Source organism: Prunus dulcis, chromosome 3 (assembly GCF_902201215.1).
Source record: "Prunus dulcis chromosome 3, ALMONDv2, whole genome shotgun sequence".
NCBI lineage: Eukaryota > Viridiplantae > Streptophyta > Magnoliopsida > Rosales > Rosaceae > Prunus > Prunus dulcis.
Genome location: NC_047652.1, coordinates 5,677,435 through 5,690,754, shown reverse-complemented (window position 1 = coordinate 5,690,754; position 13,320 = coordinate 5,677,435). Strand labels below are relative to the sequence as shown.

The window sequence follows — 13,320 nt, the reverse complement described above, 5'->3', positions numbered from 1 at the left end:
ATATAAGTATTTTTCGTACATGAGGGATGGACGTGTAGTTATGATGGGCCTTAATGTAATTGGGCTAATGGGCCACCAATGGTCCCTAGCCCAAGAACTCTCCAAAATAATTGTTTGACTTTACCTCAAAGGTCACTGTGTCAGTATGTCCCCATCTTCACTGTGGATTTCGGCGACGGTACACTAAGACTTTGAATCTTAAATACAATGTGTAGCTACATTTTCTTTGTTCAGACTCCATTTTGTAATTTTTTTTTGGTCGGTAAACTAATTATATCAAATATTGTATCACTTGTTGACATATCTCCAAAATTCATAACAAAATATTGCTTCCTCTCCTTTCAAATATCAGCAGCCCCATTTTACATATTTCAGTAATATTGGAGTTACATAAAAACTTCTGAGTCGTCAAAATATAAATGCTCTCAATTTTACATATTTCAGTAATATTGGAGTTACATAAAAACTTCTGAGTCGTCAAAATATAAATGCTCTCAACTGCTTGAGCTACAAACTCTTTGCCTTCATCTAAATTAAATACAAGCAAATTTTGGTAGACTTTACCATAAAAAATATTTCAAAATCTCACTTCAATAATTTAACACACACATTGACTTTAAAATCCCTTACTACAAAGACCTGATGCTTTTCCAATATTTTATAGAATAATCAAAATTGAACTTCAAAAATTGTGACGGAGGAAGAGGTTTACAATCATCAAATCCAACGTTAATTTCCATTACCATCCAGATCCAACCAAACACTTATAAAACTAAAAAAAAAAGAAAAAAAAAGAGAGAGAGAAAAGATCCGAGATCCAAGTTACAAATCACAAAATCAAAAAATCATTATATTTTCTGATTTTCATTTCGACAAATTTCAATATGCCAAGTGGCTACATTGCCAAAGGCAAGGACTAAGTAAGTAGAAGCCATCCTAATCTCGCCGGAGAACATCAATCGCCGGCGCTCCGGCACCACCATCTTCTTCTCTTTTCGCTACTGGTCCGATAAATCGGAGGCGAGCCGAGACGCGATGGCCGAGTGGTACATGATATCATGGAATCCGGAAGTCTCCAGGGTCTTCTTCCGGAGCTGCTTCGCCTTCTCTTCCGTGAAGCACCCCAGCCCGAATCTGGGCCCGGGTCGGGCCGGGTCGCTCCCAGAAACCAGATCGTTGTTGCGGGAGTTTAGCGCCGGATCAGCGGTGATGTATTCTGCCGGGTCGGACGACCAGCCGAAGAGCGGCGTCCACCAGCTGGAGGAGGAGGGCTTGAGGCGATTCGGGTCGGGTCGCTGGGATCCGGAGGCGTTGGGACGGATCGAAACGGGTCTGAAAGACGTGAGAGGAGTTGCCATGGCGATGGTAGATCACAGATTCACAATGCAGTGTAAGCAGAAGGAGGAAGACAGAGAAGGGTTTAAGAGATGATGGAAATATGGAAACTGTGGGAGAGAAAGGTGCAGTGGCTTTTTGGGTTTTGATGGTTTTGAACGTTCGACAGAGATGACTGATTTCATCCTCTACGACCTGGACTTCTATATCTAGGTGAGGCTCTCGCATTGAGTGTTTGTACCCGAAGATATTTTTGTCTTTACAGAAAGTAAGTATGGGTATAATGGGAAATAAAGCACAACAAATAAAGGGTATTTGGATGGGTAGATTATGAAATGGGGTTGTAGGTGATGGGAGCTTGGTGAGGGAAGTGGATAAGATCGGACACGTGGGAGGACGTGGAAGGAATGAGTGGTCTATTTTTCCTATTTTTTATTGTTTTTACAAGTGTACTTTTTATGGTCTTTTTTGACTTTCAACTTGAAGGGGGCCTCTGATGTGGCTGGTGGTTGGATCTTTTTGTGCACTTTTTGAAGATAAAGGCCGAAGGGGGACCTGGCAGGGTGAACAAGTATGAGATATTTTTGAAGCAATAGCCCAATGGGCTTTGAGACAATTCAACAAAGCCCATTTGTACCCAATGGGCTTTGGGAGAAAATTTAGAATTAAAATAAAATCACTCAAAATTGTTATGTCTTAAAACATTAAGTATTCCACGTCATCTACTGATGTGGAGAGATTATTTTCAACGTTGATTTAATGGGGAGAATATATATATATATATATATATATTTTAATATTTGGGAGGAATAAGAAGAAATTTGGTGGGTCCCACTTCAAACCACAAAGACCAAATCTCATTTTCATTTTCCAATTTGGTATAGCTTTTGATACTAAATTTGACACTAAGAAATTTCTGGAGCATCGGAGATGACACTTTTTTTTAAAAGATATTTTTTTTATTAAGAGAGACGATAACATAAAAACTTATAAATTGTATAAATACATTAATAATTTTGATTAAAAAAGTTAATATTATTAATATTAGTTTTTTCTTATTTTATAAATTTACTGTTATTCACGAAACTTAAACTCATGACCTCTTGAAAATGTGAAAATAATGTCAGTACATCAAATAATAATTATACTATCTATATATACTATATATATAAAGCAAAAGATAGAGAATGATGAAACATTCAAAATGCTAGAAAATGCCCTTGGTTAATGCAAACATTAAGAATTAAAATTATTAATTAAATGAGAATAATATAGTAAATTCACACTTTTTCATATTAAAAAAATTAAAATTAAAAGAAAAATCAGATAATAGATCTTTTTTTTTATGAAACACAACAACTTATTATTTTTTTTAATTCTAAAAAAAAAATTTAAAAAAAAAAAAACCAATTGGCACATGCGCCAAGGGCTAATTTTGATTAAAAAAAAGAATCATCGAGTTAACATTACTAATTAGTTTTTAAAACCACTTTATTTTTAAAAAAATTGGACCTCAAAACGAGTCTTATTGAAATGGTGAAGAATCTAGAGACGTCGTTTTGATTTGTTTAGAAACCAAGCCAGGACGCACCGTTTAGTACTTCAGTGGTCGTAGCCACGCAATCTCATCCATTCCCTGTTGAAACTCTCTCTTCACTTGGAGCCCTCACTTCCGCGCCATCCACAGCTCTCTGCTCGTGCGCCCACAGCGCCATCCATCGCTGCTCTGCTCTGCTTAGTTCAGCTCAGCTCCACCAAAATTTTCTCACTGTAATCCCTCTCTCACCTTCGTTAGGGTTTCACAAATTCATTTTCCTAATTTTATTTAAAAATTTCTTAATTTCTCGTACTTTAGCTTTGCTGTTCCGTTGCTAGGGTTCTTTGAGCACTGGGTTCGCGGTTCGTATCGCATATCAGGTAATTTTACTTTTGGTCCTTTCCGTTCTTTGGTTTCAATTCACCTTGTCTGTGTTAATTTATCATTGGAAATGTAACATGCCATCAAAGACTCTTTGTTTTCACCTACTAATTGAGATACTTGAGTTTGATGCCATTTTCTTCTATCTTCAAGCTTCTGTTAGCTTCTTTCTCCGATATATATATATATATTTGTATATTATATGTGTGTGTATGTGTGTGTGAATTTTTGTAGGTTAAGGATGTCTTTATTGTAAGAAAAGTGCACACATCTTTCCTAGGGCTAGGCTACCCAACAATTTATTTCAACAATCCAAACCGTCTATATTTTAGGTTATCTTAAGGTTAACCCTTCAAAAAATCATCCAGATTGAAAGTTTTTTAGTCTTAAAAAATGTGCAGAAAAACGCAGTTTGTTAGATAAATTTGAATCGTAAATGTGGATAATTAAATGTGTAAACAGTTTCTGATTTAGCTGTTTTTTTTTTTGCATGGATAATCGTTGAAAGAGAACCTAAAAACTGAATGGTTCCGATCATTGGTTTACAACCCATAAATAGGAGAATAGGGACATTCTTACTATAGAAGCCCTATATATAAATATTTCTATGTTTACTTTCAAATGATTTATTTGAAACTATATTTGCATCCGTTGCATCCCACATATATATTATATTATCATTTTCTTTACTGTTTTGGTTGTTCATTTCCTTAAATCTTTCATTTCTGGTGTGTGTAATGTTTAGTTGTATTAGTGTAGCCTTTGAGGCCTTTAAAGTGAATGCATTCTTATCTACTGCTGCCACCAATCTCAAGAAAGCGAAGACAAACATTTGTTCGTAAGATAAAAAAGGGGTTGGTTTGAGATCATTTTCATAAGTTAATTAAACCCAGTGATGTTATGGAGTTTTATGCTATGTGTCAGAGATAAAATGTGAAGAGATTCATGAAGAAGGTAAAAGAACATCTTTAGAGGAATTGATGGAGTAACTCAATTTGGCTGATTAAGGATAATGTGTACAAAGTTTAAGATATAGAGTAGGGTAACGAGTAGCCTATCTTAGAATGAATTTGGAGTGGTGCAATCGCCATCCCAAACCATATTTGCCGGCGCTATGGCCCATTTTTTACAAAAATAAAAAAATTACAGTTTTATCTCCATATGAAATTAACTAAAACGATAATTCATTAAAAAGCCTGACTTTTTGAAAATAAAACATTGAAAGAGTGGCCCCACTTTCCGGGGAAACTCCATGTCTCGGGCCCGGGTATCCACCATGGCATGACCATTTCATTAATTTCCAAAACACCTTTGTGCCAGAAGAGTTTTGCCACATTATGGCATCAAATGTACTGTTCTAATAATTGGATTTTCAATATTGCTATTCTAATATAGCTGTTAAAGAATTACTTCATATAATTTAGGTAAACTTCAATATTTTTTGCATTGGTTCTCTAATTTCTTTCATCACTCCAAGGTGCGGTATCCAGGAAATATGGTTGTTTGTCACCCATGACTGGTAGCGCCAAGTAATGTGCCCACCACCAGTAGTGTGCAATAGAGGATGAAAAAAAAGCTAATGGGGGTCGGGCAGTGCCCATGGCTGCTGTCTTTCTTATTTAGGAAGCATTGGGGTTAGGGCTAGAGAAAAGGGAAGAATAAGAAGAAGCAGGGGTAATTTAAGATTAACGGGGGGTGAGATGAATGGATTAGTATCTTTTTAATATTTGAACGGGGCTGAGTATATGGAGAGGGTGGGGATATAGGATTTGAGGGTGGCAACAGTGCCACTCTAAAATTGTAAGTTTAAGAATTATAATTCATAGTTCTAAGAGATCATGAATGCAATCAAAACGGATACTGGATAGAATGAGAGACAACATGGAAAGGGAAATATAACAAATGTAAACCATTTTTACAAGATGGGCCCAAAAAGAAGCGCGGTGAATAAAATATAACAAAGCTCAATGAGAGGAAGGGATAGCTTGACCAACTTTAAAAAATAGTAATATAATAATAACAAATGAGGCATTAAATACTTGTAATAAACTTCAAAGTTGAGATAAGAAGGGAAGAATGTAGCGAGAGAGAGGCTCTTGATATCTGGGCCTCTGGTAGGTTGACTAGTCCTCCTTCGGTTCTTCTATATTCACTGCGTAATTAGTTTCTCATTTATTTATTTATTTTACAATTTCTCTAAATAGTAGTTTATTGAACTATTTTTTCAATGTTAGCCCCAACTATGTTTGGATTGAACCACTTGAATATCCCTGATATATGTGTGTGTGTTTGTGCTCAGTGCTCACAGAAAGTTAACTAAATGGCAATAATACCTTCTGGAAGTACATGGGTTGCTCAATGGGGTATTCGTCCTCAGACTATGCTAAGGCCCTGTGCCATGAATAAGATGCTCACATCCCAATGCTGGTAAGTTTTTGTTTTTTAACATTTAAGAGCCTTATGAACAACATTCACTCCAGTTATAAGGTTCTGATTATATTCCTATTATAATGAACAGTTTAGACTATCATTTAGAATAAAACACCAGTACCTGTTGACGTTTTCTCTATATATGCTATATCTGTGCATTTGGTTTATTTGGTTTCAAATTTTAAATTAAAGTACATCTGCTTAACATGCTACCAACATCTCTTAGATTTTTATATAGTATTAGTTTAAGGATCATCTTGAATGCAGTGTTACAAGCAAAATAGGCTATTTGGGGGCACCGAGTTCAAGCTTCTTCTCTCGGGATTCCTTGAATGCTCTATTCTGTGCAGGCCCATCTCAAACTTCACATCACAGTAGGGGAGCGAGATTCATAGTTAGAGCAGATTCTGTGAGTATAACAAACATTGGTTTTACTTACCTTTACTTCCTTGAATAAAGAAGCTTAATTGAATGAGTGCTCATTAACCGTTTCACAATTGACCTAAACTCATTCTCACATCCAGGATTTTTATTCTGTTCTTGGGGTCTCAAGAAATGCGAGTAAATCAGAAATCAAAAGCGGTATCTACACTTCCATTTTCCTTCTTCTTTTGTTTATTTTTCTTTCCTAAAACTATTGTCAGTGTATTGTTTCTGTTGCTTCTATATGCTTTCTTATTATTTGCTAATTTGTATTTTTGCCATAATTTTATAACCAGTCATTTTTTGTTGATTTGAGATTTGATCTGTTTATAGAGAAAACTGCTTCCATTATGATATTCAGTTGTTAATTCTCCCTTAGCCTTGCATGTTTATCTCATTTTTTCGGCACATCCGATACATGGGCAAAATTTCATTAAGGAAATTTCTCTGCTGTACATTGCATGTATACAGTATACAGTCCATCCATTTCAGCAAGACTCCTTGTCCTTGGTATCCAGGCATCCAAAACTGAAAATTTTGAAATATAATATGAAACCCTCTATTGTGTGAGGACTGTATTGTATTGTGAAAAAGTCAGGGCCACTTCTTGAATGTATACATTCATAGATATAAACTTAGTGATTTCAGTAGTCTCACGTCATTACTTTCATCAACCTCTTTTAGCCGCTAATCCTAATCTCATGATTTTTCCCTTGTGGGCTGAAGAAACAACCGATAGGATGCTATTGGAGGTAGTTGGACAACTAGTTTCCTGAAGTCATAGGAAGTTTTGCCCCCTCAAATAGCAGGGGGTTCAACTGAATAATTTGACCTGATGTAACTTGGCTGTGCACCTTTGGCAGAATATTTCCACTTGCTTTTCTATGATATATTACTCTGCTCTATATATTCTAATATATACTTTCTCCAATCTCCACCCTCTCTGAATTTTGGGATAAGGTGAAAAACAACTCATGTCACTAGATTTGGTCCATACGCATTTTAAGAATAACAATGCCATCTTCCAGCTAAGGCGTGTGTTTTAAAGCTTTTTGTGGGATTTCATATTATCATTATGAATGAATTTCTATAACAGAAATACAAAGTAACCCTTGGTATAGGAACCTTATACGTGAAATGCTTCGGTTTGGTACAGATCAGAAAATAAAACTAAGCTTCTATCTTTTTGGATGTATAAAGCATCCAGTGTGATGTTCGTGTGCTTGATTATGTTTGTTTTTTCTTCTAGATTTTATCATCCTCTAATTTCTCTTCTGTTACTTTTCACATTTCAGCTTACCGGAAGCTTGCAAGAAGTTTTCACCCAGATGTAAACAAGTGAGTCAGTGTTGCCAACTTAATTTTGAATAATAGTATCTACCAGTTTATTTTCCCTTAAATTCACTTTCTATCTTTTATCCTGCGTGTGTGCATGTGCACATGCATGCGAACACATGTGTGTTGTGTTTTGTTCTATGAAAAAAGTAATCTCAGCTGTGTTATGTTGCAATTGAATGTTGAGCCAGATTGTTATGTTAGTGATCTATCAGCATGGTCCATAGAATTTGATGGTAGTATGTTTGAAGGTTTATGGTTAGTTTACTTTTCATTATATACAACTGTAGCATACCAACAGAAATAAGTGCAAATCGAAGGCCATGAAGAATATTCTCCCAAATTGTTGGCTATATTCATATCCTTTATAACATGTCAATAGCATATCAATAGAGGTACAGCTTTAAGAGAAAAAAGCTGCTTGTAGGATATAGGTTCTTACCTTGGCTTTGGGATTTTAGTAACTTGTGATTTAAATCTTAGGGTTGTCGAAGGAGATGGATAAAGGCTTTGGTAGAGCAAATTAGGGTTTGGATGAATGTATGTAAAGTGGAAAAACGAGTTGGATTTGAAAAGGCAGCTTGCTAGAAATCACTTGCAGTAGCTAATTTCTTGGGGCTATGTGGCTGTTTCAAAATTGGTAGACCTGAATCTGATAAAAATGCATCTGGTTCCTTATCTCACCACCCAGGCTAAAGTGAGTGGGTGAGTTTAGATTAGTCAGTTTTCATGGGCTGTGTCGTAAGCGGGGTTTGGTAAGATGAACACTAGAAAAGGACACAAAGCTTTATTGAAGCATTGAGGCTGAGTTGAACCTCTCTAGCTCTTGATGGTCATATATTCAAATTATATTTTTGCCAAAATGGTGAAACCTTTTCTGTCCTATAAAAAATGCCCAACTTTCTAGCTGTCCCTCGTGAGGAAATTTTTTTCAGCACTACCCATGGTTCTTTTCCAAGCGAATATTCTCTCAAATATAGGTATTAATCGAACTATCAAATTATGTATATATATGTGGTTTGGATGTCTCATGTCTGGATTTTTGGAAGTTGATGTGTTGGGCCACCTTGTCTTAATGTAAAGACGTGCAAATCCACCCACAAGTTATTGGAGTTGGCACATTAGTATTTCCCCTTTTTCACTATTGAAGAGATAGAAGTAAAACTGTTCTAGTAGGGTAGCTGAAGTCAGAATTTTCCTCTTATGAAGTTTGATATATATTACCGGTGTATATCTGTTTTGCGAGTGGAATTGTTTTTTTTCAAGTCTTTCCTTTATTTCCCTTCTAGCTTAGAGCTTTAGTTTATGCCAATCTATTTGGTAAATGCTGTCTGTTTTCATTTTGTGGGAATTATTCTTTTCTATGTTGCAGAGAACCAGGGGCAGAAACAAAATTCAAGGAAATTAGCAATGCATATGAGGTAAAAGCATGGTTTTATTATGCATCATTGACCTGGTGGCTGTTGTAGTCGCTATTTTAATTATTTAATCTTTGTAGGTCTTGTCTGATGATGAAAAACGATCATTATATGACAAATATGGAGAGGCTGGACTTAAAGGTGCTGGTATGGGTACTGGGGTAAGTACCTCTCCAATCTTGATTGGGAAAAGATTGTTTTATTCATTGTATCTTTACTTTCTTACAGTGGGATGGTGAACTGTAATATTTCAGGATTTCAGCAATCCGTTTGATCTGTTTGAGTCACTATTTGAGGGCATGGGCGGTATGGGCGGGATGGGCGGAATGGGTGGAATGGGGGGAAGAGGTTCTAGGAGTCGAGCTGTTGACGGACAAGACGAATATTATAATCTTGTCTTGAACTTCAAGGAAGCAGTTTTTGGGGTCGAAAAGGAGATTGAGATTAGCCGGTTGGAGAGCTGCGGGACTTGCAATGGTTCAGGTGCTAAACCAGGCACCAAGCCATCCAGATGCAGCACATGTGGTGGGCAAGGTCAGGTTGTTCAATCAGCAAGGACTCCTTTAGGTGTCTTCCAGCAGGTCATGACATGCTCTTCATGTGGTGGGTCTGGGGAAACATCCATCCCCTGCAACACTTGCTCTGGGGATAGTCGGGTGAGGAGGACGAAGCGGATCAGTCTTAAAGTTCCAGCTGGTGTGGACTCTGGAAGCCGTTTAAGAGTCCGAAATGAAGGTAATGCTGGAAGGCGGGGCGGGTCTCCTGGTGACCTATTTGTTATTATAGAAGTTATCCCAGACCCTGTCCTCAAACGGGATGATACCAACATTTTGTACACCTGCAAGGTGTCGTATATTGATGCAATTTTGGGGACTACAATTAAGGTTCCAACAGTTGACGGCATGGTTGATTTGAAGATTCCAGCTGGGACTCAACCAAACACGACCCTTGTGATGGCCAAGAAAGGTGTTCCTCTTTTAAACAAGAGCAACATGAGAGGTGATCAGCTGGTCCGTGTGCAGGTTGAAATCCCAAAGAGATTGAGCAATGATGAGAAGAAGCTCATCGAGGAACTTGCGAGTCTAAGCAAGGGCAAGGCCACAAGCCGGAGATAATTTTTTTGTGGTTCTTTGTTTCATCCATATAGTGCTGACCCCGTCAGTTTACATTCTTCTTTGTTGGTGCATCTTTTTGGCCTTGATGCGCATTATGGAATTCATCAATTTTGAATTAGTTTGGGGAGGGGATCATATCTGTAGTCGTAGGTTAAATTATCTGGTGATAGTGTGTCAGCTCTAGGGAGGGGACCTAAAGGAGGTACAAAAGAAATAAGACATCTTTTCTCATAATATATGCATTTCAACTTGATGTTAATTGTTGCCTTATTCTTTGGGATCAAAAGAAATCGTATGATATGATTGTCTTTTTTATTCTTTTGACGGTTGTTTTATGTGCATGATGCTCGGTTACTTCAATTTATTTGAAGTGTTAAACTTCAATTTTTGTGAAGTGGTAACTTTGATTCGAGTCAACACACCCATATACTGAGTGAATCACGGGCCTCTATATTTAGGGACTGTATTTATTCGCATTTGAGAGTCTTGAACATTCATTAAATTTAATGGGTAAAAACAAGTCACGACACATATATTTATATATATTTTCTCGCAAAACACTCTTGCAGTTATCTTTTTTGGGTAAAAAATTTATTCTTCCTCTAATGAACAAAATCGAGTCTCTACTGTAAAATATTGTACATTTATATGCATTCAGAAAAATTTTAAACCAAGTAATCCAACATTGTTCACCAAGCGGCATCAATACTGGATTTTGTTTCTTATTCTTCTCTCTCGTAACACACCGTTTCTAACTTTCCTTAATTTTTCTTCTTTTTTTCTTCATTCTTTGTTCCTTCGTTTATTTACAATAAATTCTTTTCTTTTTTTTTAATAGCAGAATTTGCAATAAATTCAGAGAAGAATTTTTCTTCAACCACAGAAAAGCATTGGCACAATTGTTACCCATATTTATGAGTTCTTCAATATGAAAGAACAAATCTCCAGTGAGTTGAGCATCAGAGTATAGTTGATCAAAGAAAAGGTGAGTTTTTCAGGAAGAATATGTATTTGAACCAAATTAATTTTGGTTGAGTATCAGGTTGTGGCGAGCCCGTTGATGAAAAAAATGGCTTTGGCCCTTCATTTTATGAGGTGTCCTCGATCAAGCGATTGAGACACGTGAGACACGAAACACCAGTGGTGAAACCTAGATACAGAATGAGAAAATATGTTAAGAAGAAATTTGAAATGGCCTTTCATGGATCTATAAACTGATAAATAAAAAAATGGAAGTTATGGAATTAAGATTTTAAAAAAGAATCTCTTAGGAAAAAAAAAACAAAAAACAAAAAAACAAAGGGGAAAGGCGAATAGGTGTCCGTGTTGCTCTGCTGGGTTTCACCATTTGGTATAGAAAGATGTTCGATTTTGTTTATCAGCTGAGGAATGAAACCTTGACCTAGAAAACGGAAGGCTAGCTAGAAAACCAACGGCATGAGTAAGCTTTAAATTCTGCGTTTTGGGGAGAAAAAATAACATCTCCGAAAGTTTCACCCCTATCTTTGCTAGTACTGGCAAATGTCACCTGTAGAATGCGCATGCTCTGGCGTTTCGGGATCACGAGTCTCTTCTTCTTTTGGGGGAGTGCCTACGTGGATTAAAAAAAAAGGAATAAAAAGATGAATAAGAGAGGGAAAAAGGGAACAACATGAGCTTGAGTCACAAGTATTTAGCAATTATCTATACTCACTATGAGAAGGTGAAGCTTCCAGCACCTCGCCAGTATGCTTGCTGACGTGAGAAGCCGTAGGTTCCTGATGCGGTGAATGCTCCGATGAAGGCTTTCCTTTGGCTTTGGAAGGGCCACTTGCTGCCACTTGGGGGATGAACCTCTTCGGCTTCTTAACAGCTTGTTTTCTCTCTACGCCACAATCCTCCTCTCACTTTCACTTCCCCTGCACAGTGCTTCTTCCAGCGTCGTGAGAGCTCTATTTCCCCAGCTTCTGTCTCAGCTTGGAGAATTCCCTAACAATTACACCACTTTTTCGCGGTAAAAGGCAAGTTTCGCTTCTCCCTTAACGAAACAATTTTCTGTCATAAGCCCTCCATTTTTCCAATATCTCTCTCTTCTCTACACACATGCTTCCCCTTCATTCCCTTAAGCTTCATCTCTCCCTTGCCCAAACACTCGTGCTCATATCTATAAATTTTTATTTATAAAAAAAAAAAATAATAATAATAAACCTTCCTTTCCTTTCACTTTTCCTAGTCTGTAATTGTGGTTTCTCTCTCTCATGTATTTCTGATAGTTTCTCTATCGTGGTATTCATATTTTCCCCTTCTTTGTTGATGTTGCCTATCATTGCTCACCGAGCCGTCTCTCTTTCCTCCGTGAGCCTCATCAACGCTCACCGAGCCTTCTCTGCCGTGCTACACTGCCGGTGTTCCCTTTGCACAGCCCATGTTTCTTCCTCTGTGTTGCGGACTTGGTATCGGCCAGTCAAGCCCTATCACTGTGTTGCTGCCTTGGTATCGGCCTCTCACGCTCTATCTATGCTCAACCTGTGTTCTCCTCTTTTTCTTTCTCTCCTTTTTAAATCTTTATTTTGAAAAGATTTTAACTCTGTGTTTTGCTCACACTCTCTTTTCCTTTCTCTGTCTCACTTGGTTTCCTCCTTTATTTCTTATTATTGTTTTTTGGGTCAATCATCCCTCTTTATTTTAATCTATATGGGCCTCTATCCTCTTGTGATAGTATTTTCTTTATTACTTCTTTGTTCCCCGGTGGTTTTCTTCCTCATACCTTATTGTTTCTATGGTGCTTTGAAATTCAAACTTGCCCATGCTCTCGTTTTCTTTTCTCTATGTCCCAAGTTGGTTTCACCTCCTATCCTCTACTGTTGTGCTGCACCCTCTCTTAACCCCTTTATTCCCTTCAAATATTCCTTATTTTCTCTCTATACACATCCCTTTCTTCTTTCCATGTGATGAATTTTCTTTTGTTTCCATTCCTCATCTTTATTATATTCCTTCTTTTCACGTCTTATTTCCAAACTTGTCACTCTCCCGCGTCAAGTTTGCGGGGGAGTTTTAGGGGTTACGGAAGTTACCATAGTTAAGGGTCTTCAATGACAATACATTAGTGTTTTAGTTGTTATGTTGTTATTAGTCTTTATTAGAATATAATGGGTTTTCCATTTTATTGTAACCACTAGGAACATATCTTATAGTTTGTGTATAAATATTGGTTGTAATATCTCAAGTATTATAATCAAATATACAGTTTCTACAGTGGGCATGACGAGCCGTTGAGGAAGGAAGTCTATCGTAGTGAGTGGCGTGGAATTGACTGAACAAAGCAAAGCAGCGATCTAATAAGTCTTCGAGAAGCCGTCAACTCTCT

At 37.1% G+C, this 13,320-nt stretch overlaps 2 protein-coding genes across 3 annotated transcripts; one reads left to right on the top strand and one right to left on the bottom strand.

Moving 5' to 3' along the window:
* Positions 1-704: 704 nt before the first annotated feature.
* Positions 705-1,497, bottom strand: LOC117620631. The gene has a single exon (XM_034350754.1). The coding sequence runs from the start codon at positions 1,356-1,358 to the stop codon at positions 999-1,001; it is 360 nt and encodes a 119-aa protein (XP_034206645.1). The 5' UTR covers positions 1,359-1,497; the 3' UTR covers positions 705-998.
* Positions 1,498-2,955: 1,458 nt separating this feature from the next.
* Positions 2,956-10,289, top strand: LOC117621486 (chaperone protein dnaJ A6, chloroplastic-like). Of its 2 annotated transcripts, none has more exons than XM_034351989.1 (9): positions 2,956-3,105; positions 3,211-3,252; positions 5,553-5,680; positions 5,951-6,092; positions 6,208-6,265; positions 7,402-7,444; positions 8,814-8,862; positions 8,940-9,020; positions 9,114-10,289. In XM_034351989.1, the coding sequence occupies exons 3-9, from the start codon at positions 5,574-5,576 to the stop codon at positions 9,972-9,974; spliced, it is 1,341 nt and encodes a 446-aa protein (XP_034207880.1). In that variant the 5' UTR covers positions 2,956-3,105; positions 3,211-3,252; positions 5,553-5,573; the 3' UTR covers positions 9,975-10,289. The 2 variants fall into 2 exon arrangements, with proteins under 2 accessions (XP_034207880.1, XP_034207881.1); XM_034351990.1 differs by having other exon boundaries at positions 3,191-3,252.
* Positions 10,290-13,320: the final 3,031 nt, after the last annotated feature.